This window comes from Rattus rattus, chromosome 11 (assembly GCF_011064425.1).
Source record: "Rattus rattus isolate New Zealand chromosome 11, Rrattus_CSIRO_v1, whole genome shotgun sequence".
In the NCBI taxonomy this organism is placed as follows: Eukaryota; Metazoa; Chordata; class Mammalia; order Rodentia; family Muridae; genus Rattus; species Rattus rattus.
In genome coordinates this window covers 9,234,794-9,261,210 of record NC_046164.1, presented here as the reverse complement: position 1 = coordinate 9,261,210, position 26,417 = coordinate 9,234,794, and the positions used below count along the sequence as shown (strand labels likewise).

Here is a 26,417-nt window from a genome sequence, read left to right as displayed (position 1 = left end):
ATGAGCTGTTATTTGTTTTCTCGATCGTAGACATTCTGATGTGTATAAGAAGAAATCTCAAAGTAGTTTTTATTTGCATTTACCTGATGACTAAGGGTGACGAAGGTCATTTTAAATGTTTCTCAGCCCTCTGAGTTTCCTCTTTGACACTTCTCTTTTCAGATCTGGGCTTCGTATTTCAATGGGGTCCTTTGTTTTCTTGGTGTCCAGTGTTTTTCATTCTTGACACAGGTTCAGTATTAGTCCTCTGTCGGATGTGTTCCTGGTTAAACTCTCCTACTATTCTGTGGAAGAGTAAGGTCTGTGTGACGGGCCCTGGAGAGGGGGCGGAGAAGGAGAAGAGGCTGCAGCAGCTGCCCTGCTGCTGAGCTGAGTGGAGAACTGGAGGTTACGGGAGAATTGGGTTTGGAAGCGAGGAGGGAGGAGATCTGTAGTTAGCCTACTGCTGCTTGGGCCCGGTGTTCTGCTCTTTCTCTTAATAGCATGTAGCAGTTTCCTGTGTGAAGGAATTGTCTACCTTAGATATAATCCTACTAGCTGGTGATGTAAGTTCTATCTTCAGTGACGCCACTTTACAATTTTTATTTAACTGTTCGACTATTCATAGGATATGGGAATATAATTGAATTTATACCTTGCTTTGGTACGAAGGCAGACGCTGTTGAACGTTTTGCTAGTTTTGAAGGGTTTCCCTTCATTTTTTTCACTACCACAGCCATGTCTTTTGGACTGAGTGACGTTTGCTTTCTCCTGTTGCTATGTCTACATCTTTGATGTTCTCCTTTGTTTATCCTTTTAAAAAGAATCATCTATTTATTTTATATATATGTGATTACACTGTGGCTATCTTCAGACACACCAGAAGAGGGCATCAGATCCCATTACAGATGGTTCTGAGCCACCATGTGGTTGCTGGGAATTGAACTCGGGACCTCTGGAAGAGCAGTCAATGAGTGCTCTTACCCATCTCCCTCTGAACCATCTCTCCAACCCTTGCTTATCTTTCTTAAGGGCCTTATAAAATTTACTCAAATGTCCAGTTCCTGTCAGACTTTAGTGTCACATTGCTGACTGAAATGTGGAACCTTTCAACCACCACTGTTGGCTGACATTTGGAGCAACCTCCCAAGGGTCCTCGGTCTAATACAATACTTCCTGTCATTGGACGGATGCTTCCAGTCCCCTCAGCTCACTAAAAACTTTTCTGGCTTCGTTTATCAATCGTTCAAGATTCCTGTCCATTTTTGGTTTGCTGAGAGCAGCTTTAAATTTAAAAATAATTACAGGTGTTTAATTTTATCAATGCCTTTAAAATATCTAATTAGATTTGGTATAATTTTTTTTTGCCTCTTTGTTCCTTTCATGTGGCTAATTGCTTTAATTTTCTTGAGACAGAGTCTCCTCTGTACCTCTGGCTGGTCCCAGACCTGCCATCTGACTCAGCTCTTGGCTATTGGGACTGCAGGCATTGCCATTACACTGACTACATTCATTACTTTTCAACCTCAATATTTATCTGAAATACTTTGTTTTACCTTTTCACATTTATGTTTTTAGAAATAATTAATAATAAATAATATTTTTTACCTTGGATTATTAATATTATTTTTGCATCAGACTCTCTGGTCCTTTTAATGAGTTGTGTAAAGTGTCTCTTTCCTGTCTTCTGGGAAAAAAAATTGTGTGATAATATTATTCTTTCTTCAAATATCAGGGAATTTTAACGGTAGTTATTGGAATCAAGAATTTTGAGGAGATAGGTTTTAATTTTGTATTGCATTTCTTTATTATTGAATTTTCTATTTCTTGTTGAAGAGATGGTTCTCATTTCCCGGATTAGCCACATCTCCCCTGCGGCTGCCATCTTGCCAGCAATTTAGCCATTTCAGCTGTGCATTAGTCTAACAACAGATGTTTGTATTGGCTTGTTGACTCCCTTCACTGTATAGTCCCCCTTCTCTTTCCCTCCCTCCTTCTTCTTCTTCCTCTTCTTCCCCAACCTCTTTCAACTTGCTTTTCTTTCCTTGTTTCTCCTTTCTATGGCTTGTGTGCATGCAAACATTGGGGGGTCTTACTTTGTAATACCAACTTGCTTCGAATGGATGTCCTCCTGCCTCAGCCTCCCAAGTACTGGGATTACAGACAGGCACCATGGCCCTCTGCGATTTTCTTTGACGTGGAGACAACTGATTTATAATCTCTAATCTTCTCTATTTCATACCTAAAGGTTTCTATCTATGCTCCATTTTAACTAGATTCCTTATGATCAAACAGTATCCATGGCGTATTTAAACTGTGTTGCTCAACTCTCACACATGTGAGGATTTTGTGGCTTTTTTGGGGGGGGGGTTTAATTTCTGTGTAGTGTACAGGATTTAAAGAAGAGACCGGGTGGAAATGTGTGGAAGCTTTGTGTTTTCTCCCCCAGGGTTTAGCATGAGATTAATCTCCACGAAGGTTGGTGCAACACTTAAAAGGTGTTGCATTTGAATGCAGACTTAAAATACCAACCGCTTCTAGAGCTTAAGTAAACTTTCATAGCCAATGGTTTAGATATGACTTCCAACTAATGTGTCTACTTGGCTATCAGAGAGATGTGTTAAAGTATCCAAATGTTTTTGTGGGAGTTTTGTCAATCTCTGTTTTGAATGTCGTTGCTGTGAGTTTGATGCAGTCTTCCTAGGTGCATGCCTCCCCCAGCCTTTCAACCGATGCTCTCATCAGGAAAGAGCACAAATTCTCTTTAACAGGTACCAACATATCCCATATCTTCCCATTTCCTGTTCATGGAGCATTTGTTGAATGCATAACGTGTGTGGTATTGTTGTATGTATAGCATACATGGTATTGTTATATGAATAGCAAGCATGGTATTCTTTCTGTTATCAGCTTCACAACTCTGTCTTCTCACTAAAATATTTGCTACACTGGCACGTCATGTAGTTACACAACTGTTGATTTAAACCTAACACGTTACTGTTTGTTAACCTGCTTTCTCATCGTGTCGTTTCCTTGCACTGACTGACTATTTTATTGCAATATTTTTAGCATTTTATTTGAATATCCCCTGATTAATCTTGTAAGGAGTGTTCTAAATTATAGCATGCCTCGGTAATTTATAAGCGCTCCATGTTACACTTTTATTAATTTCTGGACCTTCTATTACGTTAACTCCTTCTGTCTCCTCTATGTCTTGTCTATCTCATATATTTATTTATTATATATTTTATGCTGCCCAAGGTATCCCTCTTTTATAAAGACAGCCTTTCTTTCATTACCCACACGCTTAACTACTCTGTGGCTTTTCCTTCTCTGTAACATCTGTCAGTTCTCATTGGGCATCACATTCCTCATGCCCAAGCCTTCCACTCTTACACGTCCTTTGCCAATGGGAAAATAGTTTGAAAAGGCATTCATTTCGCTTTCACTCTTGAAGGCTGTGTTCAGGGCAGCGAGACTGAATGGGCTCTGTTGGGCATTCAGAGACTTTCTATTGTGCTCTAGCTTCCATTATTTCAGCTGAAGAGTAAATTAGTCCTGTTGTTGGTCATTTGAAGGTTATGTGTCTCTGATATGTGGCTGCTGGGTTTTTATTTTTTTCACTCTTCCTATTGTATTTTGTTTTCAGAAGTTCAACTTTGATGGGCCTAGATATAGTTTTAATTTAAAATCTATTCTTAGCATCATCATTAGTGTGTGTGTGTGTGTGTGTGTGTGTGTGTGTGTGTGTGTGTGTGTGTGCATAGGATGTAAGGGAATAGGGGTGCATGGCATAGCTTGGGTGTATAAGTCAGAAGACAACTTTCAGGGGTCAGTTCTCTGCTCCCACATTGGGTTCTAGGAATTAAACTCCGTGCTTTTATTCCCTTTTATCTATCTCATGGCCTAGACGTAGTTTTAATTGTATTTGGTCTGGGGTTTATAGGGCATCTTTTCTGTGGCTTGATGCCTTTTAATTGATCTAAGGACAGTATGGAGTATGATCAATTAAATATAGTTGACTGTGCTGGCGAGTTTTAGGTCAGCCAGACATAAGCTAGAGCCACAGGGAAGAGGGAATCTCAACTGAGAAGATGCTGCCAGCAGATTGGTCTGTAGGCAAACTCGTGATGCATATTCTTAATCGGTGATTGATTTGGGAGGGCCTAGCTCACTGTGGACTGTGCCACCCCCTGGGCAGATGGTCCTGGGTTCTATGAGAATGCAGGCTGATTCAGCCATGGGGAAAAGTCTCTAAGAAACACTCATCCATGGTCACTACAGTACTCCCCGCCTCCATGTTCCGGCCTTGAGCTCCTGCTCTGAGTTCCTTGAATGGTGGACTACAAGCCACACATAAAACAAACCATTTTCTCCCCAAGGTGACTTCGCTCATGGTGTTTTATTGCAGCAATAGAAACTCAACTAAAACATTGAGTTTCAATTGCCTAGGACAAAATGCACGAGATATAAATGGATTAAGGGAGAAAAAGTTGATTTTGTGTGTAAGAAGTTTCAGTCAGATAAGGCCATCCTCTGCTACATATGTGGCTGGAGCCATGGGTCCCTCCATGTGGACTGTCTGGTTGGTGCTTTAGTCCCTGGGAGCTCAGGGGACTCTTGGGAGGGGAGGCCTTGGTCCTGTGGAGGCTCAATGCCCCAGCGTAGGGGAATGCTAGGGTGGTGAGGCAGAAGTGAGTGGGTGGGTGGGTCCCTAATAGAAATAGGGAGGAGAGAACTGGGATATGGGGTTTTTAGAAGAAGGGGGATAACATTTAAAATGTAAATAAATAACCAATTAACATTTAAAAAGCAGAAGAGGTTTCAGTCAATGCCAGGCTGACTCTGTTTCTTCTGGGTCATCAGTGAGATAAAATATAATGGGTGAGGCCGTGGTGCAGCTAAGTTTCCCACCTCATGGCAGAGGAGAAGCTTGGAACATAGCTGAGATTAGTTCTGGTGAGTCTTTGTCCTAGTAACATATCTCTGCTAGTCTCAATAGCGGAACCTGTCATCTGTCTGTCTGTCTGTCTGTCTGTCTGTCATCACTTACCTGTCATCTGTCTCATCTTTTGTTCTTGCTTTGTGGGAACAGAGAAGGTTGTGTAGATAATTAGTGGGTCTACCATAGTTGAACACCAAATTGGAAAAGTTTGTGTCCGTGAGTATGTGTGATGCTTGTGTGAGTTTGTATCTGGTCGTGCAGACAGATCGGAGCAGAAATCAGAGGTCAGTGTTAAGTGGCCTCCTTGGTTGCTTTCCATTTTTATTATTTATTTGTTTAGAGACAGGGTCTCTTCTGAACCTGGGGTTTATCAATTTGTTTGGTCATGTCTGCCTATCTCCATTCCGGTACTGTGGTGAAGGACACATGCTACTCTACCTGGATTTTCCATGGTTGGTAGGATCCGAACTCAAAACTATATGTTTTATGAAATAAATAGATTACCAACGGAACCATCTTTCCATACTGCTTGCATTCTTTTTTTATTACTTAATTTTATTTTTTACTTATTCCCTTTACATTCTGCTCACTGCCCCCCTCCCAGTCACCCCCTCCCAAATCCTTCCCCCTCTCCTTCTCCTCTGACCCCTCTGGGTATCTCCCACCTGGCAGTTCAAATCTCTGAGCAGCTAGGTGCTTCCTCTCCCACTGAGGACAGACCAGGCAGGCCAGCTAGAAGAATGTATCCCATGTACTGGCAACAGTTTTTGGGATAGCCCCAGCTCCAGTTGTTCAGAACTGATATGAAGACCAAGCTATTCATATTCTTTAAGGCTGCTGTCTGTGTCCTGTGTGTTAGAAAAAAAATTGAATAATGCATGGATACAAGTATACTGGGAGTAGGAAGGAGGATTTGTGAATTGGCTGACAACTCAGGACCTGGGAGGGACTTTTGGTTGATGGATAAGATATAAGTACCTTGAGAAGAAACTAAGTGAAGCTGGAGGAGAAAATGTCTTCTGCTCTTTAAGGCAAAGCTGACAGAAATAGGAGCTGATAATACGGAGTTCTTTCATAAAAGGATTGATTCAAGAAAAGATCGATGTAAAAAAAAAGACAATTAGTGTATTTTAAAATACTGATCTTCCTCTAGACACAGGGTATTTCACAACATTTCTATAGGATGTTAACAGAAGTCAGTGTACAGAGAAATACATTAAAATTTTTTAATTTTTAATTTTTTTTAAATACCATTCTAACATATTTACTTACTGGTAGGCGTTTTTGAACTTTTAAATTCTGGTTTGTGAACTTCCAGAGTTGGTTAAACTCAGGACACTTTGGCGTCAGTGTTGTTTCTAAGAACACATGCTGGGCAAATGGGGTGTGTGGGCGCAGAGGCAACACACGTGGGAAATCTGCACAGGCATCGGAATCTGCACAGGCGTCAGAACTCCACTGGTGTGGAACTTTTTGTATGATGTCCATATCTTGTACTGGAGCCAAAAACCTTATCTAACAAAAGTTTACCCTCGGTATATATTAGCTGAGGGCTAGTTTATGAGTACATTTATCTATTTATGTTAATGGATAGTCTGGACGAAAGTGAAACACCCAATCATTTTGTTCCTAGCAAGATTAGTTTCATAATCTAGTACAGGGTGACCCCAAGAAACTTAAATCTCAGTGAAGAAGCTGTTAACTTTATAGTCTAGAACCATAAATTGTTCTTATGCTAAAGGGACATCATTGAAATTAAAAATAAAAAGGACAGCTGTAATTCTTTTGTAAAGAGAACCAGCACATCTAGATATCATAGTAACACACAATATACAGAAATTATATTAGAATAGTCTTCAGTTTAAAGAAAGATGAAATCACTAACTTAGTAGGAAACAGAAGGGCATGCTGTAGAGTGTCAATCAAGGTCATGCAATCCCCAAAGAAAAACAACTTAGATCCCCCTCATCCGTGGATCAGACTGTCATGTATGCATGTGTGCAGAAGCAAATATGTGTATGGCCACAGTGAAGCACTTAGAAGGAAATGCTAGAGGGTTACAGAAGTTGATGAGGAAGAATAGTGTTGAGATAAAGGGGACAGGAGCACAAAAGATGCTACCAAGCTAATTGTTCTAGTTCCAACTCCGGCATGGTGTTTCATGGCGGGTAAGTGCACAGAAACATAATTGCTACTGAAGCCCTAAGTGAAGCTCCGTGACTTCAGAATGACTGTTCTGTCAACAAGTCAAGGGAATGTAGAGAGTCTGGGTCTGGGGGGAGTTGAAATTCAAGAGTTCGCTTGAATGAATATTTTATTGCAGCTGCATGATGCTTATCTTTGTGGCCAGTAAAAGCAGTTTTTGTACTTGAAACAGAGTTGACAAAATTCTGTAGTGGTTTAGATGAAAGAGAAGGGACTTCTTAAGGTGACCACTGGGTTTGGATGGCTCTGAGGATAGAGAAGGTACTTTAAAGAGGAAGGGGTTCCTACCGAGGAGCTTGTCTTCTTCCTTTCCATGGCTTCATGATTTGATGAGGTCACGAGGGAAGTTACTCATTTCAGGAAGTCTTTAGCCTGTGTTTGAAAACTGTCGAGGAAAGGGCTACTGGTCTCCTAATAGGAAAAAAAAAACCCCTACTGTTAAAAGGCACTGGAATGAATGTTGCAGGGCGGAAAAGACCATTAAAAGTTACACTGACAGCGAATGGAATATGTAAAAATTCCCACAGCGCATGAAGCATCTTTCCCTCCAGCTCAATACTTTGTAACAGCTAAGACAGAGTATGTTAATTAGAACATTTGAAACACATGGCAATTGAGTAACTATTTTGAGCTGCCTCCTTTCGCTAACAGAAGGCAGTGGATTCTAGGATTGTCAATAAGTAAGACTTTAATTTGGGCAGTGAAAAAAGAGTGTAGGATTGGAAACGGAGTTCTTGTCCGGTCCAGTCATGCCTAGAAAAACATCCTCAAGCAAACCCTGACGTCCACCCCCTCCGACCCATGTCAATCAAACCTAAGGAGCCAGCTTTTGTCCTCAGAAGGTAATGGGAGGAGGTGGACGTATCAGAGAGGGCAGATTAACAGACTCAGATTTAAAGTCTAGGAAGAGTACATTTCTCCCTCCCTGCTCTTCTCCGTCTTCGCAAACATGGGAAGAGTAACTATTTGAAGAACTAAATAGGATATAAAGGAGCACTGGCACTGGCACCGTGTGTGCATAGGAGCACCCATGCACCAATGAAGGATTTGTCATCTCACAAACACAACTTCTTCCTGCTTTCCAGACCTGCTTCCATCCGACAACGGCATGGCATGGGAACTTTTCATTGAGAGATGGGATTATACATGATAATTAAATTGATATCATAACTCAGAAAAATATTCAAGATATCCTTAAGAGTTTGGCACATGATATATTGGTGAAGTTTTAGGTGAGACCAGGGAACAGATACGTCCTTACAAAAAAAAAATGATAAACGCGTAGATCTGAAGACTGTCATCAAAACACAGAATGAAGTGCGTCTTTCATGCTCTCCTCTTGTTGAAATGACCATTCGTTTTCTGTTCTCGTACAACAGCGAGAAAAAGCTCATCACAGACGCCCTGAATAAGAACCAGTTTCTGAAGAGACTGGATCCGCAGCAGATCAAAGACATGGTGGAATGCATGTACGGGAGGAACTATCAACAGGGCAGTTACATCATTAAGCAAGGGGAACCTGGAAACCACATCTTTGTGCTGGCCGGTAAGTTTTACAGGTTTTGTCCTTTTTCTTTTTGAGTTCCCATATGAATGTTTTTGTTTATTTTGGCTGTTTTGCAGACATCTTAAAAAAACAAAACCAACTTGCTCTGTTTGTAGAAACTAAACAAATTGACTGTGCGTGAGGAGGACATTGATGATGTGGTCACAGCAGTGGTCGATGTCCACGGAATATACTGTGTGGATCACCCCACTGAGCACTTGATAAAAGAGGTCTCATTCCGTCTCTTATCTCTCTTAGAGCAGTGAGCACAGCTCTTTTCATGTAATCAGTGGGATCGATATCCCATCCCCTGGAGGTTAAGTCGCATAGCCAAGGCCTCACTGCGCAGAAATGGAAAGCGTAAAGTGCAGACAGGAAGCCAGACTCAAGGCTCCACACTTAGAGGGCTGGCTGCTTATTGTAAAGTATTTCTTCAAAATGTAGGTGTTTGGGTTGACACGTTTGCCATGGTTACCAAGGAGAGTTTAATTTTTGTGGTTTCGGAATTCACTTGGATTGTAGACCAATGATTTCAAAGAATAATTTAAGTTTTTTTCTAACAAGCAGATCAAGTGCCCTACCTACTAAACTGTTGTTTTTATAGCCATTTATTCTCCAAGCTTGATGATCATTTGAACACACACAGTTGGGAGATAGTAACAGATCCATGGATGAATCTTAAATGCTTGATAATTTTTAAGTATAAAGAAGCAATTGCCTGGTTAGGGATTAAAGTTATTGAATGTCATGGGAAGTTCTGAATTGCCTCAACTTTTTGAGTCTTAGGAAAGAGAGTTAAGCTTCCTTACCCGGGTAGCATGGTATTCTGATTGATGCTGCAAACTTCTTCCTCAAAGTGTGGCTCCCAATAATCTAAACAATCAAACCCCGTTACTTTCTCTGCTTCCCACAGCCTTAAAAGTTGCCTACCTAAGCAAATTAATGAGCTTGTATTTTCCCGTTCGACACCCTCCAAGGATTGCTTTCTCGTACATTGATTCTAAAAGCCTACCCATTTTTAAAATTGTTTGTGCATTATTTGTTACACAATCTTTAAAGGTAACTTCGACATGGTTCTGTCACTCCACAGTGATTGTTCTACCCCTGCCGTGAGTTATAGTCTTAATTTAGTTCAGCCTTCGATCTTTACAGGGAGAGGTGACCCACAGTGGTTCTTTCTTCTCACAACTTTTTTTTCCCTTGGCCATCGCACGTCTATTTTAGCATCACGAGAGCCTTTTGGCAGGAGAAGACAGGTCATTAAGTCAACAAATATTTATGGAACCTGCTAAGAGAGCCCAAGAAAGTCATGCCAGCTCCATCCTGTTCCTTGCCAGTGACTCTGATGAAAGACTTGTGGAAAGAAGAGGTTAGACAGGAGTCAGTAACACCACAGCTGTTGAGCCCAGGCAGACAGCACACATGGAAGCGAAGATTCAATGCTTTCTTACATGAATTAATTACGGTGGCATCGAAGGACTGAACTGCCTGCCTTAATTATCTGCCTGAGCAAATTAATTTGATAATTGGAATTCTCCCCTTTATAAGAGATAGCCTGAATGGCAAATACCACAGCATACTAAACTCTTGGTATTCCACATAATTCTTCAGTATTTCTCAAATCCTATGAGCCATAACCAATTAAGGAAAGAACCCAGACATGTATTAGGATCTAGGATAGCAACCCCAAGTGGTTTCGATGTAGCTGGAATTGGCTGTAATAAGAAATCCCTAAATGGTACGTGTAATCAGTGGAATTTAGAACCAAAAGAAAAAGATTTTCTTTTCTGTTAGAATATTATTCTATCCCAGTAAACATCCTTGTTTCTCTGGTCTGGACCCTGCAATAGTTTCTGGGATAATGTCTATTCTCATATCAGATTGGTTAAATTGAGTGGACGACACAGGATGACATAGTGACCCAAGTTTGTTGGGAGCAGGACAAAGACGGCCATTGCTTCTTGCCCCCAGATTTCTTCCTTTAATATAGCAGACTTTTTAGAGGAGGTTTTGCTTGACAAGGCAAGAAAATGGTTTGCAGGGCAAAACACCTGTAGGCAGTTTGCCTGGCACTGTTTTCTCCACCTCAGCTTTGTGGAGGTATAGATGTATAGGCATACACGACGGTGAGGGGTTCAGCAGCTGAGGACCATGAAGTCACTTATCCAGGGTTACACAACCAATAGCAAATGCAAACCAGATGTAGAACTAGGTGGCTTGACCCAACAGCCAGAACATCATGGCTCTGACGAGTGTTCCTTCCTTCATGGCAACATCTATGCAGTGTTTTGAAGACACACTCCAAATGTTGGGAGAAATGGTTTCCTGTGCTACAGGTTTTTATAGGGCAGAATGAAGGCTGTGAGAGTTCACGGAACATCTAGCCTGTGCTAACTACTGTTCTAAGTTCCCTACCTGTATTAACTTACTTAATTCTCCTGATAAATGTACGAAATGCCGATGTTTCTCCCCACCATCCACGATGGACTGCTTGAGGTCAGTGATTGGCAGATTGGGTTCCAGGCCTGATCTTTTAACCACTCTAGCATTAACTAGATTCCTAAGTGACCTAACTTCATGCTCCGCATGCTGTGTGGTTCTTTTTGTCTTCTTTATGGAACCCAGGTATATTCTGGTGATTTGTGTTTTTCTCAAACTGTTTGATAGAGGGTAGACTGGAGGTGTTCCAAGGAGAGAAATTGCTGTCGTCCATCCCAATGTGGACCACGTTCGGGGAGCTGGCTATTTTGTATAATTGTACGCGGACTGCCTCTGTGAAAGGTAAGAGGAGATGAGCTGCCCAAATTCACTACTGCGTCCACTGTTGGCTCCTGAACCGAGCTTGTGGACTTTCTCTCTCATTTTGCCCCATTAAACTCTTGTTGATAAGAAATACAATTCCAACAAGGAGATTTATATGGGAGCTTTGATACAAGCGATTAGCTCAGAAGAACTTTTCCTAGGCTGGGGATGGCTCAGTAGGGAAAACACTTGACTTGGTGTCATAGGGAACAGAGGTCCATCCCTAGACTCTGTGTGAAGTGTCAGTCCCGGTGCTGGAGGGGTGATGACAGAGGGATGCCTGGGCTTCCTGGCTAGACAGTCTAGCTTAATTGTGAGAACCAGGACAGTCACAATCTGACTCAGAGCAGAGAGGTAGAGTTATTGAGGATGACACCTAAGGCTCTCTTCCGGCCTTGCAAACACACATACGTACATGCACACTTACACAGGTGCAGGCACCCATCAGTGTGTGTACACCTGCCCCTGCACAGAAGCGTGCGAACCTATGTAAGTGCGCACACACACGTCTGTGCATTAGAAAAGAAAAATGGAAGTTCTCGGGTGCCTAAGTGTGAGGCATGGTGTGAAGTTGAATGCTTCTATATTTGGTTAATTGCCGCCTTACTTTTTTATTACGTAGCCCATGGCCTTTGACTCTTTTAGGATGCTTGGTTTCTAGTTTATTAAGTTCTTATAGACCAGAGATATCAGGGAAAGCAATGATATAAATATCAGCATGGGTGTGTTCTGGAGAAATGTTTCCTTGAGTAATGTTTAAATTGCTCCTCTTAAAGATTCCCAATTTCGTTCTTTTTATTTTTTTCATAGTGCCCTTGGGTTGTGCTCAGTCTACTGAGGTGTGCTGTGGAGTGGGGTTACACAGGGTTATAAGGATTAGGACCACTGAGGTATTGAGGGAAAATGAAGATTGTAAGGTTCACCCCCAAACCTGAAGAATAACCAAACTGGGGCGGGCTACATTTTTTAAGCAAGAATATTGAGTGACTGGTTCCACTTTACTCCGAAGCTTGGTGAACCATAGACTCGTGTTATTATTCTTTTTATTGTGTTTTTAAAATCTTTTTAATACTTTTATTTTTGAAGTGTTTGCTTGTTTTGCTTTACGTGTATGAATGTTTTCCCTGCATCCGGGAACGTGCACCACGTGCAGTCTCCTGTCCCTGGGCTTCTGGATGATTGAGAGCTGCCCTGTAGGGACTGGGGACCAAACCTGGGTCCTCTGCAAGAGCAGCCAGTGCTCTTAACCACAGAGCCGTCTCTGCAGCCTATGCGTTTACATCTTCCAACCATAATGTATTTAAACCTCTTTTTCCCCCAAGAAGTTTCCTCTGTTCCCTATCAGTTTGGATATCATGCTGGCTTTTAATTCTCCCATATAAAAAAATCCCCCCCCAAATTTTCTTTTGTTTTATCTTTAAAAATCGTTTGTGTCCATTGTATAGGAAAGTAACTGTAGAGATGCTTAGGTGGCCTTGGCTCTCAGGCATCAGTGTCTAAACATCATAGGAAGACACGCATTACACACGTGCACACAGACTTTCAGTTTCCAGTTACCTGCGTATGAACTCTTTATGGGTCTTTGCTGGCTGGCTGGTGTGATTCAAGAGCACACCCTGTGGAACGTGATGGACTCAGTGCACAGCTAGAAATTGCAGACAAGCTATTTGAATATTATCCTACCTAAAATATCATCAGAAAAGAAATCTCCTACCCACTTCCGAGTCACGGTAGATTTCAGAACTGAGGTCGTAAGAAACTATCCACAGTCTCATTATTTCCTTTCATTCGTGTGCTTAATACTACATTTCCAATAAATAAGTAAATACTCACCGATTAAACACTTTGGAATGCTTTTGTCTGGCGCTAAACACTGTCGTATTGTTTTCTTGAATTTTCTAAAGCTATTACCAATGTTAAAACTTGGGCTCTCGATAGAGAGGTTTTCCAGAACATTATGAGGAGAACGGCGCAAGCCAGGGATGAGGAATACAGAAACTTCCTCAGAAGGTAAGAGTAACTGCCTGGCGGGTGAAAGTGCGGAGGTTGGTATGCAGGGTGGGTTTTGCCGCCATAATGATTTCCTTAATGGTTTCCCTCCATTTAAGCAGTTTCTATAGAGAAAACTCGCTGAAAAGGGCAGGAGACACTAAAACTAGTATTTCCTTCCTATTAGCTTGTATGCGGAATTATTTTCTTGCTGTTCCTTTTAGTTTAGTTTTGAAGGGGCCATAGTGTAAAAAACATGCAAAAACACCTTAAAAACATTCACCCGGGTTTGTTCACTGGGCTTTGAAAAACATTTATGATCTAGGGGCTAACTCATCTAACATTGATTTTAGTTACCTTAATTACATTTTATTATTTATTTAATTGCATGCAGACTCACTTACATGTGTGCCTCATCATGTGTTCAAGTCAGAGGACCACTTCCAGACATGTAGTTCCTTGGGATCCAACCCAGGTGATCAGTCCACGCCTCAAGCTCCTTTATACGCTGAGCCCTTTCACCAGCCCCACCTGGAATATTAAGATGAATTTATTATACTTTCCTTACTCTACAGGTGACTTAACTTTTCTCATTTGCAAAGCCACACTACCTTCTGAGTAACCATGATCTGTAGCAGCTTAAAACAAAACGTTACAAGTTGCCACCCTGACACAGATACTGGGACAGTTCATTTTGTAAAATGCTCTGTACCTCAGCACAGTGTATAAGGAAGCACATGTGTGCAAAATTTCAAAAGCAAGCTTAAGGAGAGAGCACACTCTTCCATGTTCAGTAGTTTTGCATCAGAGAGTTTGGACAGCCTCTGCATTGGGGACACAGCATGTGATAAAATGTCCTTAGGATACGCGCAACACTAATTATGCATCATGTGACTTCCAATAGTAGGTTTCCAGCTCTTCCTAAGTATGGTCTAGTAATGTGACCTTCCATACCCAGCCTGAAAAGCCAGTTGTGTTCCGGCCGTCTACACCTAGCATTTGGTTGGGGATCATAGGCACGAACACGTTGAATTCGGCAGAACATAGCCAGTGTGCAGAATCTTGCAGAGCATCTCCCTGGCGTACGCTGGCAGAGACAATAATGACTCCCGACAAAGAGTTGCAATAATGAGAAGCAGATGTCTCATCTCTAGTTATCATGGACCTTAGCTGTCATGTGGTGGGATCCACCTAAATATAGGTGATCTCAAAATTCTGCAGTGGAATGTCACAGAACAGCATTGAGAGTAAGCCACACTTAGGGACGATTTAAAGAAAAAAAAGTACAGGAATAAACCGATGGCCACAGGATGTAGGTGAACTGTCCGAGATAAAATCTCAACCATTCCACAGAGCCACGATCCCCTTGGAACCTAGTGTACTCTGAGTTAAAGGAGCCTAGAGAATCAACCGGCACGATTTCTTTTCTCAAACCTTCTTTTTGTTATTTTCATTCATCCATTCAACAAATATTTATTTCTGCACACCAAACATTGTGGATTCAGTGGTGAACAAGGTAAACCTGACCCCCGTCCACAGAGAGGGGAAAGGAACTGAGATTTCGCCTCATCTGTTTACCTGCCACTCCCAAAGGTGACAGGCTTACTATTCATGGATCCCAGTTTGGACCAGAAGGGAAACTTTCATAAACTTGTGGAAATCGAGTTCTGGTTGTTTTTTGCCATTTCAACAGGGGGGCAGTACTCTGGAGTAATGCAGTATTTTTCTTCTTCGTTTCATTATATATAATAGGCTCTTTTTATATGTGGGGTGTAATGTACATGTACTGTAGTATACATGTAAATCACAAAACCTCATAAAGCTAACAATCCCATTAGGAAATACATCCAAAGGAAATGAAGTCAGTATGTTGGAGGAGACATCTGTGTCTCCATGTTCTTTGCAGCACCGTCCAGAATAACCAGGAAATGGATACAATCTAATTGACCATCAGCCATGGGTGGATAAAGAAAATGTGGTACATAGAATGGAAGAATGTTTAACCATAAAAATAAGATTAAAACTTGTTATTTGGGATGACTCAAAGTGGGGAATGTTCCGTTTATTGAAATGGGCTAGGCATAGACAGACAAGTACTGCTTAATCTCTCTCAGATGTAGGCTGAGAGAGTTCATTGTGTAGACGCTAAGAGCAGAGCGGTGTTTCCCAGATGCTTACAACAGGGGTGGGAAAAAGTTGACCAGCAGGTGCTAAGCTAGAGGTGGGCAGGAGTAAGAAGTTGAGCTATTGTACCATACGGTGGCTATACATGATAACAATGTAATGCATATCTTAAAAAAGCTGGGAGGAAGAAGCCCGAATGTTTTTCCCATAAGAAAATAATAAATTCTTGGGGAATATGTGTTTACCCGTATTTAAACATTGCACATATGTATATGTGTATAGAAACATTGCAAAGAACCTTATAAATATGTCCAATTTTATACATATATTCCAATCAGAATAAATTTAAATGAATGAATAAGAAGTAGTCTAAGTGGATTATAACATTGTCGTTATATAATCAGTGAAGTTAGTGATGTCTGCCCCTCTCCTCTCCTCCCGAATTTGGAAGTTTAGTGACTATTCCTTAGCTATCCTTTGTGTTTGTGGCGTGATTTAACCCATGTTGAGCTTGATAAGAATGGTGTTATTTTTCCAACCCGTTCGTTCTTTACCGGTCTCCATGTATGTTCTCAAGCTGGGCTCACTCTGGCGTTCTGCAATTCCAGTGCACCAGTGTAGGCATTCTTACACATCTTACTCATGTTCTCTGACCTAGCCCTTCATGCTACATGTGTGCATGAATCTGCATAGAGCTCCCTGCCTTCCCGAGATTTAGTCATGCGTTTCGGGAATGGCGGAATATTTCCTGCAAGAGTGTCAGATGGTAGATGGTAAGAAAGAAAAATGACGTCAACGGTCTCAAAAATTGTGTGAAATAAAAATGGATTCAGGAAAGCAGTCCAATCATATAGGTTAGTTAATCACACTGAGGAAAATTTGTGATTTTTTTAAAAGAATAATGGATTTCAGTATTCTGTTTCAAATGTTCCTGCTACCTGACTCTGGAAACATTGGTTTAAAAAGACAGCACAGTAGGATTAATAATCAAAGAATGTGTCACTGGTAATTTTCATGTTCTCATGGATTCGGTTTTTACCTAATAATTGAAAGGAGTTAGATGAAAATCTGACCTTCCATCTTGAATAGAGTAAGTCACCTGGTCTATAAGAGACATGGAGACGTAGAAGCCCACCTTTTCAGATATGAGCCACTCAGCAAACCAACAACAGTGTGATCTGGGTCCCCTGAGTAGGTGGGATGTGACTGTTCCCTTTGTATCATGCTGACACCTTCATTTCTGCACCTATGGCAAATGCCTGGAATAGCACAGTATATATGAACCACTTCCCACTGTTATTTATGTGATTTTAATTGTTTGAATGCTTACATTGGAAAAACTGAAGTACCTTGTACTATAATATTGTGCAAATATAAGGATTTAGAATCTGTATGCAATATATATATATATATATATATATTTTTAAGACATAATTAGGTGAGAGCTAGGGGTGGTGTTGGATGACTGTAATCCTAGTTCTTACAAGGCAGGGGGATCATGAGTTCAGGGGTAGCCTGGACTACATTGTGAGACTCTATCTCGAAAATTTTTTTTTTTAATAAAAAAGAGATAATTAATTTAAGATTTCTTTTTAATTTTGAAGTGTCTCCTTGTTGAAGAATTTACCTGAAGACAAACTAACCAAGATTATTGACTGCTTGGAAGTGGTAAGAAATTTTAAATAAAAAGCAAGTACCATTAGCTCTTAGAATCTAGTCATATTATTAGTACCGTAAATGAATAAAGAGGGGAAAATGGGAGAGCATTAAACTCCGGAGACCAGGAGCCATGTCCAGTCCTGAGAAATCTTAGGCCAACTCACACTGAGATAAGGGCCAGCCAGTTAGGTAGCCTTGGAACATACAGGAAGAAATTTGCATGTGTAAAGTGAAATTTGATTTACATATTTTAATCTTTTTAGTACATTTCATACAACTAATCTGCCTTACTCTAGAGGCATTTGATTTTCTCCAATTAACATCACAATCCCTCGCTGAGTTTTCACAATATAAAGGAGTCAGCGAGGCGTAATTAGGAAGCAGGGTACAAAAAGGGCGAGCTGGTACTGTGGGGGAGGTGCCCAAAAGCCAGACCCGGAAGCAGTCTATGCTTAGCGCTGGGGGCCATGGGAACAGATTTGAAGAGCTCACGCTTGAGTACTTTACCTATTTCAATATCTAGAGGCAAGTGGCAGATTGGAAAGCGTTCAAAAGCTTATTCCTGGCATCCCCCAGATGGCTGGTTTTAGTTTAAGATTCGTCAAGCCTTATTGTGAGAAAATGATTTTATAATGTACCTTGGTTTTTTTTTTTGTTTGTTTGTTTGTTTTTTTTAAACGATACACGTTTTATATAAACCTCTTCAGATCTCAAAGATTTCAACCGAAAGCAAATAGCCTCTCTTGCTTTCTTGGGGGCCCGTTTCATTGAAACCAAAACGACCTTTCAGAAATTAAAAGGAGGTAGGGGGTTGGTGGCAATATCATTGCTGGGTGTGACACTTATAAAGAGCTGCTTTCAGTGGGAACAGAGTAAAAAAAAAAAATCACGCCCATCTGTTGACAAATTCATGCCCCTGTCAATCATAACATACAGTGCAAACACCTATGTGTTGAGAGAGAAGCAGGGGCTATTTTATTCTAAATTTAAGCAACACCAGTAATGATTCCATGTATAGTCGCAAAGTCCAGCAAGTAGTTTAGCAAGGGCAGGCCATGCCTTACCTCCTGTCCCCTAGGACTTCAAATATAAAGTCAGATTCAACAAGCCCCTGTACCCTGCATTCCTTTGGATTTTTCTCAATGTAACATAAAACAATCACAGATGTTACAAATTAATAATTCATCCTAGTTTCTTAGGGTTTTTCCCTTTCAGCCCAGAGAAGCCCTATATGTTATTGTTATTGTTGTTGCTGTTGCTGTTGTTAACCAAAAGAAAATCTATTTTTAATATACTACTAATAGAGTGGTTTCACCAGAGGGGAATTCAGTGCTTATATAGGGAATATGAGAACTTGGCATCATTAGAAATAAATGGTCAATTAGACATATTCATAGCGGCCATAGGCGACAGCCACAGAATACATAGATGGGTCTCGATACAGTATTAATTAGCACACAGTTCAAGTTTGCAAGCTTCATCCTTTAAAACACCCTAGGAATGCTTGACTACCTCTCAGCCCCTGCAGACAGCAGCACCATGTATAAAGGGCTCTTTATTCACACCTGGGAAACAAATGCATCCCTGTGATGTGCGAAAATTCTCAGCTGTGGAAGTGATTAGCAAGGAAGTAATGGAGTCTGTTTAGTTCCGAGAAAAGTGTGCAACCCAGATCCTCACCACAGCCAACCCCCCTAGTGCCGAGAGTTGTGAGGAAGCACTGGCTGAGTTCCCTGCAACTCATCTCCGCGGTCTTTTGAGAAAGGAGGTGTCTGAAAGGCTGCTTAGAGAATGGTGGGGAAGCTGGTTTTTCTTTGTGTGTGGGGAAGAAAGGTGGAGAAAGGGGGATGAGAGTTTCAGGTACCTTGGTAGAGCTGTCAGGTTCCAAAGAAACTCAGTACTAACTGGTGCCTTTTAGCATGACAAAGTTCATGACCACCAGTCACATGGTGGATCCTTTCAGTTCTTCTCATTCCAGCCTCTAAACTTCTCCAGCCCAGCCAGGGGCAGGGCTTCCGGGGGCGGGACTTCCGGGGGCGGGACTTTCGGGGCGGGGGAGGGGGCGATAAGGACAGGGCTTCCCTTCTCTCATGGGTTGCCAATAGGAAGACAGATTCCCAGGGGCTGCCCCACGCTTAGTAAACCAGAAACTGGTAGAGAATGCCAATTTCATAGTTTAGCGTTTCACCAACGGCATCCCTACGCTCATTAGGGTTTGAGAAGTACTGAGGGATGAGAAACGTGCTTTGTAGTGTGCCCTGGTGGTCTGCCTCTTCTTTCCCGAGATTCCCGCTTTTAATCAGGTTTGGCAAAGCCTCTGCATGTGTGTGTTATACGTACTTTGGGTAAGTCCTCTCTGTGTTATATGTAGTGTGGGTGAGTGTGCAGGTGTGAACACATGTGTATTTGCACATGAAAGGAGGTCAGAGGACAACTGTGGGTGTTATTCCTTGGGCGCCAATCCCCCTTTCTCTTGAACAGGGTCTCGCATTGGCCCGAATGCATAGATTATACTAAGCTCACTGGCCAGTGAGCCTTAGGAATCCACTTGCCTCAGCCTCCATAGTACTGGGATTACAACAATCACCCCCATATCTAGTTTGCAAAAATGTAGACTCTGAGGGATCAAACTCAGGTACTCATGCTTGTGTTAGCACCTTACAGCCTGAATTATCTCCCCAGCACTGCAAACAGGTTTTTAGAATGAGTTGTACCTGTGTGCTTCTATGTATGTGTGTGCATGTGTATATGGCACATCTTGCCCTTCATCAACACTTCTTTGCGGTGAAGGTTGGTAGCACCACCTCTATATTGTGAGGAGTCTAGGCTTTGATTTTCCTCCGCCACTCCCGAGTTTCTTCCCAGTTATTATGCTTTCTGTACAGAACCTCAATTTCTTGCCTTTTGCCACATCAGCACAAGAGTCATGTCTTTCTCACAGTGAAAAGTCATGCCTGTAGGGGCCACTGTCCATTTGTATTGTTTTCTGGAATGCTCTCAAATTCATTTCCTTCCTTTTAGTTTTATTTTTTTTCACGTTTGTTATAGCTCTCTTTGGGCTCCTGGGTGTCTTCCTTTAAAGATTCCTTTTCAGGCCAGGGGGCCTTGGGTAGTGGATCATCACTAATTCACGGAAGCAATTTGGTGGAACAGTTTTGCCAATATCAAAGGCTCAAGTGTAGCTACGGTTTCAAAGACAGTTTCAATTTTACATAAGTGTCTATGTGTGTGTACCTTGATGGGTGTATCGAGCAAACATGTGAAGTGAATTCCTTATTACGGGGAAAATGCTAGAAAACCAACTTTGCACAGGGCAGAGCCCATGGCTTCTTGGTCTTCTAAGGGACCCTTTGCAACGTGACCACAGGACAGTCACCGCACTGTTTGCCCTTCTCTTTTTGGTTGTGGTGGCTGCCCGGGCCTGTCTGGCTGCATTCCCCAGTTGACAAATACTGGGTAGTCTAAGACCACAGCCGGTTCTCACCGGTCTGACCTATTTCCACAGCCTTTCCTGATCCATGAGTTACTGTCCACACACTGGGAGGTATTATTTGCCTTCCTTCCATGGTTTGAGGTGACAAAGAAGCATTCCCGGGATGATTCCACTGGGGAAGCTGCCCTTTCAGAAATAATAAGGCTCTTTCTCAATGTCCCCTCTCAAGCTTGCCCCCTCTGAACTTGCTGGTTGTCAGGAATTAAGACCACACCTCTGCCCATGGTTTCCAAATAATCGAAGAACAGTCTGGTTAGTCCATCAGAAACTTCTCGTGTTGTTTCTGCTCCATGTGGGTGATGGGGACCAAGAACGAAATGGGGATAAGGGACATCGAGAACAGATCCTCAGCCAGACAGGACACTGCCGCTTTACTGAAGCGACTGGTATTTTAGTTGCAGAAGGAGGACATCTTGGATTGCAGGGGTGTGGTAATGGAACGTCTCCAGAGAGAAGACTTCTGAAAAAATATAAAATAAGAAAAAAAGAAGGAGCTGGACTAAGCAAAGCGAATGTAAAATCTCATTGTTTGTGTAAACGAGAATTTGCCTCTCGTTCACAGACCAGTCTAGATGGCACATTGGGGTCACCCAGATATCTGGAGATGTAAACTGGTGGCTACTTTGCCATCTTCATTTAGCAAATGGTTTCCAAGGTCCCTCTAGGCCATGAAAGATTGAAGATGTTCACATGGACTGGTTCATGTGTCTGGCTCAGAAGTGAGATAAAGACCTCTGCCTTATCCTTTAGGACATAGTTTAACCATGTGGTTAATAATAACAACAGAAGCATCACTTCCACTGGTAGCTATAGATGACTCTGAGAACCAGCTTGCAGCCTTGTCATGGAGATCAATAGTCGCTAGGTGCCTGGTGTGTACCAAAAATTCTACCGCGTACTTCATGAACATTTCTACTTTTTCCTCAGACAATGCTGGATGCAGTAGATACAGAAGAGCAAATTTAGGTCCAGAGATGTGACAGTAAAGCATATCCCATGGTACCTTTCCTTGATACATCAGTTATTAAATACACATTTACTGTGTTTAAGATGTCCCCAACGTTTCAGAAAACATTGTCGTATGGGGATATACAGAATTGTACTCACACATGGCCACACCCATTCCCTTGTTGACTAGATGGGTTGAAGGCCTTGAAAGAAGAGAATCATTCTATGTAGAACCAGAAGTGGAAACTAGGGGAGAGTCCATGAGTAAGAATCTTACATGCCATGCTTGTTCTAAGATGTCAAGGGGACTGCAGCAGGCAGAGGCCTCCAAGAGCTCAGAGCAGCCCGGCTGACTCCCCACTGACAGCCAAGAAGGAAATGCCATCTTTCCCACAAGAGAGTTCAGCCAGCCATCATAGGGAACTTGAAGCAGATTTCCTCTACCTGGAGGTTTCAGGATGGAACACAGCCCCTCTAATACCTTCAACCCAATCTTAAAAGGCCTCAAGCAGCTGCTCTCCTCTGTCCTTGGGCTTTCTGATCTGCAGAAACATTGAGCTGACCAGAGGGAGTTGCTCTAAGGCCCTGGGTCTGTGCTTGTTAGTTTTAAAAGCTACCGAAAGCTCACACACTTCTATAGCTTTGAGGGTCAAGGTTCTCGGCTGATCTATTCATTTAAAAGCAATTCCATGTAGAACTGGGCTTGCGATCTGGTCCTTTTGGCTTCATGTGTCTTTATGAGAGATGTTGAAAAGTCTAAATAAGTGTATACGATGCTATGAGAATAAAAGATGTATTCATTGATGTGAGGAGTAATAATCAGTCCATAAAGATTTGTTCTATTACACTTTGGTCATTTTGTTTAAATGACCAGGAAGGCTTTGAAAAGCAAATGTGTTAAGATAGATTTAACTTAGGACTTATTTTCCAGTCTAAAGGAGACAAATGAGGGAAATTATGTTGTCAATTTTGCTGCAGAAATCATTTTGCTTGTGGAAATCACTAAGAAATCTATCTTACTTGTCTGAATTGAGACAACGTCAAACTAAGACAACATAGAAGAGGTCAGTGTGGTCTGTCTGTGTCCCATGATCCTGGGCTGCTCTTTTGCTCTGACAAGTGGATACTTCTCTCTCGCCAAGAAGTCTCAAATCACACAACTATGTGTGAAAGACAGAAACATTAATGTAAAAAAGAAGAAAGAAGTGATTGTTTGCACTTTCACGAGGATAAATCAACCCTAATGCCAGAATTTGCACACGTAGGTTCTGATGTTGCTGGCACCTTTTCTGATGAAGATCCTTTAGAAGCAGTGCACACAGCAGAGAGGTCTGTTGTGCACCGGAACTCTTTGTAGGAGTCGTTGTTCCACAAAGAGTTAGAAACAGCGGCTGCCTCTCCGAATACCCACTGGGAATGTTTTCAAGCTATCATGCAATCATGTGTTCCTTTCTGAACCTTTGACCTACCCTTTAGACAGTTACTAGACATGGCGGTTCAGCCAGAGGTGAGGTCACACTGTATCTCTGGCTGTCGCCTTGTTCTCCCTTCTCACCGTATCTCTGCCCTCCGTAACTGAAAGTGAATCTTGCAAGTGAAGGTTCTCCGAGAAAAGATAAGAGTAAGCAAAGTGTTCTAGCTGATCAATAAAGCAACGCTCTTCAGTTTTACCACAGCATTAATGGCAGGTAGGGTAAGCTCACAGGCAGTCCATACTCAAAGACACAAAGGGTTCTCTTTCCTGGGTGTTTTCAGTCATAGACACTCACTCGATCTCGTGTTCTGTTCGTTTTTCTTCATCCCAATAGGAATACTATGACAAAGGAGATTACATCATCAGAGAAGGAGAGGAAGGGAGCACCTTTTTCATCTTGGCAAAAGGAAAGGTAAATTCTAAGTCAAGCTTAAGTCATAAAAGTTCTGTTGGATTCAGGGTGCTAACAGTGCCGTGGTGCTCTATGTGGCTGTGGAGGGAGGGCTTTGAGACATCTCAGTTAGCGTCTCTGGGTTTCTCTCAGAGGCCCAGGTTTGGAGAGGAGCACGCAGGATACTCCTGATTGACCACAGATGACATCGAACCTAGTTTTTATGGAGGCCTCACCGTGTGTAATGTCTATGATGGCTGGTTTATTTCTAGAGTCCTCTTTTAAGAATGAGCATCTATCTGATTGTCAGTTGAGTGGGGCTAGAATAATGTTTTAATATAACAGATATGATGAAGAATTCAGGAGAACGAACTCAACGTGCAGTCTCACTCTTCGAGAGAATTTCAAAATATTAATTCATAGTGACATAAATGGCGTCATAAATATCAATCATGAACTCTAGCCAATGTGAAAGGGACTAAGAGGACTAATCCTAGCTCCAACAGAGAACATTGTTAAGTTTGAGTCTCTATGCCGTACCTGCCTAGCCTGTGGTTCCCTATGAAATGGGCACTGAGTTGTGAGCCTTTCCAAGGCATCATTGTTTTGGAGGTCCATATGAGATAGCCTACCTGTGGACAGACTTCAGACCGATTCTTGATTAAGTCATCAAGTCTGTTAGAATTTTCGAAGCAACAAAAATCCCTATAAGACTATCATCATTTGCTTTGAGGATCTCTCAGTAAGGATCACGGGATTTACATTCTTAAAATAGTCCTTTCGAGCCAGCTGTAGTGGCTCACGCCTTTAATCCCAGCAATTGGGGGGCAAAGGGAAGCAGACCTCCAAGTTTGAGGCAAGCCTGGTCTACATGGTGAGTTCCTGGACAGCCAGGGGAACACAAAGAAACCCTGTCCCCCCAAAACAAAATAAATAAAAATACAAATAAAAACTGACTTCGGGAGTTGATCTTAATGGTTGGTCTGGGAAGAGATTCTCCTGCTACAGAGGCTTGTCTCATACCTGCCTGAACCAGAGCAGTGCAGTGTGTTGTCCTGATAACTGTACCACTAATGCGGCCTCTTCTTTTCCCTCTTTCCCATAGTTCTGCAAGTGTGTATGATGGCTGTGCATTCAGAACCCTCACTTACTTTGGTCTCTGCTTTGATCTAGGTGAAAGTCACACAGAGCACAGAGGGCCACGATCAGCCACAGTTGATCAAAACACTGCAGAAAGGAGAGTACTTTGGAGAAAAGGCTCTGATCAGGTGAGTCCACGGATTCATGCATCATGCTCAGACAAGAGGCTGTTCGTGTTTTCCACGTCAAAACTGCCCACACGCCAATTTTGCACAGGAAGAAACTGGAAAGTCTTACATCAAGTCTTAGATCCAAATGGTGTTAGATTGACTCTTAGCTTAAAAACATTAGCAAAAGAATGTAAAGCGAGGAAGTTATTAGCCTAACAACATTAGTGCAAGGTATTATGTTTCTGTGGTTTGCAAAAGTATCCTGCTCAACAATTTTCTTTTTTATTAAAATGTGAAAAGAGAGCTGGCAAGAAGGACCAGTGGGTGGAGGGGCTTGCAGCCAAATCTAAGGACCTGAGTTTGATCCCCAGAAACAGCATGGTGGAGGGAGAGAACTGGCTCCCGTAGACTGTCTTCTGACTTCTCTCTCTCTCTCTCTCTCTCTCTCTCTCTCACACACACACACACACACACACACACACACACACACACACACACACACACACACACGTAAATAACTTAACAGAATCTTTTAAAAAGTCAGAACAGCTTTTCACACGCTGGGCATGTCTAAAACATCATGTCAAAAACAATTTTTAGGGACTTTCTTATGAGTTCGATTTGCAAGTCTTAGCATCAGCTCAGAATAGTGCATTTGAAATTTGTGTGTGACCCATCTGTCTTTTGAACTATAGGCTTATTTACAGTTGACCTAAGTTATGGAAATATGTTTTTAAAAGCTGATAAGTGGCTCAAGGAAAACCTTGTACTTCTTTAAACAAACACCCCCATGTATAAAGAAATATTTTTTTTCCTAAATAAAAAAGTAGCTTCATAAAATAACAAGATGGAGTTCAGAGAAAGACATTTTCGGAATAATGTGTTTTTAAGTGAATAATTCACAGTTGTTTAGGAATCTCTTAAATTTTATATTACCACCAAATGGTTTTATTGCAAGTTTACGTTTGAAGAAAAGAGCTATTGAGGAACAGGTTCTCTCTGCTCTGTGTTCTTCCCTTTCACCCATGAAACTCCTGTTCATCTGATTTGCATGACAGGCTGCATAATTACCGCAGGAGAGAGAGAAAGCGCTCCAAAAATTACCCAGAGACACATCTGATTATCTAAAACTCTTACATCTCTTATTTTTCAAAGAAAGCTCAAACAGTAAAACATAATAAATTGGGCTTTAGCTGTTATGCAAGCAATTTCGGAGTAGAATTTAGAGACAGGCTGAGTTTTTCCTTTCTTAATTTCTAGCTGGTAATAAACTTACTTTGATAATAATGAGATTACCTCGTTTTTCTGCGTTATCATAATTATCTTCCCACGTTCAAGCAAAACAAATAAGCCGTGCAGATAGGAAAGAGTCTGTAAATGGAGTATAGATATTAAGTTTCTCTTGAGAGCTAGTGTGCTCTCTGGCTTTGCTGGACCTGAAGCAATTTGTGCTGTCTGTTGCAGCTAGCCAATTATAGTTCTTTCCCTATAGGAAACACAAGGGTTTATGTTTAAACTAGACAGCTAGCTCCCCAATGCATCTGAAAAGCACAGAGCTAAAACGAATGGGAAGGAAATGTGGATACAAATATTTTTCCCTTTTTTTGCACAT

At 41.7% G+C, this 26,417-nt stretch overlaps 1 protein-coding gene across 1 annotated transcript in view; it reads left to right on the top strand.

The window, feature by feature from the left end:
* The window catches only part of Prkg2 (protein kinase cGMP-dependent 2), a 103,821-nt gene that overhangs the window by 29,058 nt on the left and 48,346 nt on the right, over window positions 1-26,417 (top strand). Inside the window, 6 exon segments of the mRNA XM_032916130.1 lie at window positions 8,509-8,675; window positions 11,343-11,456; window positions 13,382-13,487; window positions 17,195-17,258; window positions 23,499-23,576; window positions 24,729-24,823. Of these exon segments, the coding sequence (XP_032772021.1) occupies window positions 8,509-8,675; window positions 11,343-11,456; window positions 13,382-13,487; window positions 17,195-17,258; window positions 23,499-23,576; window positions 24,729-24,823 (624 nt within the window).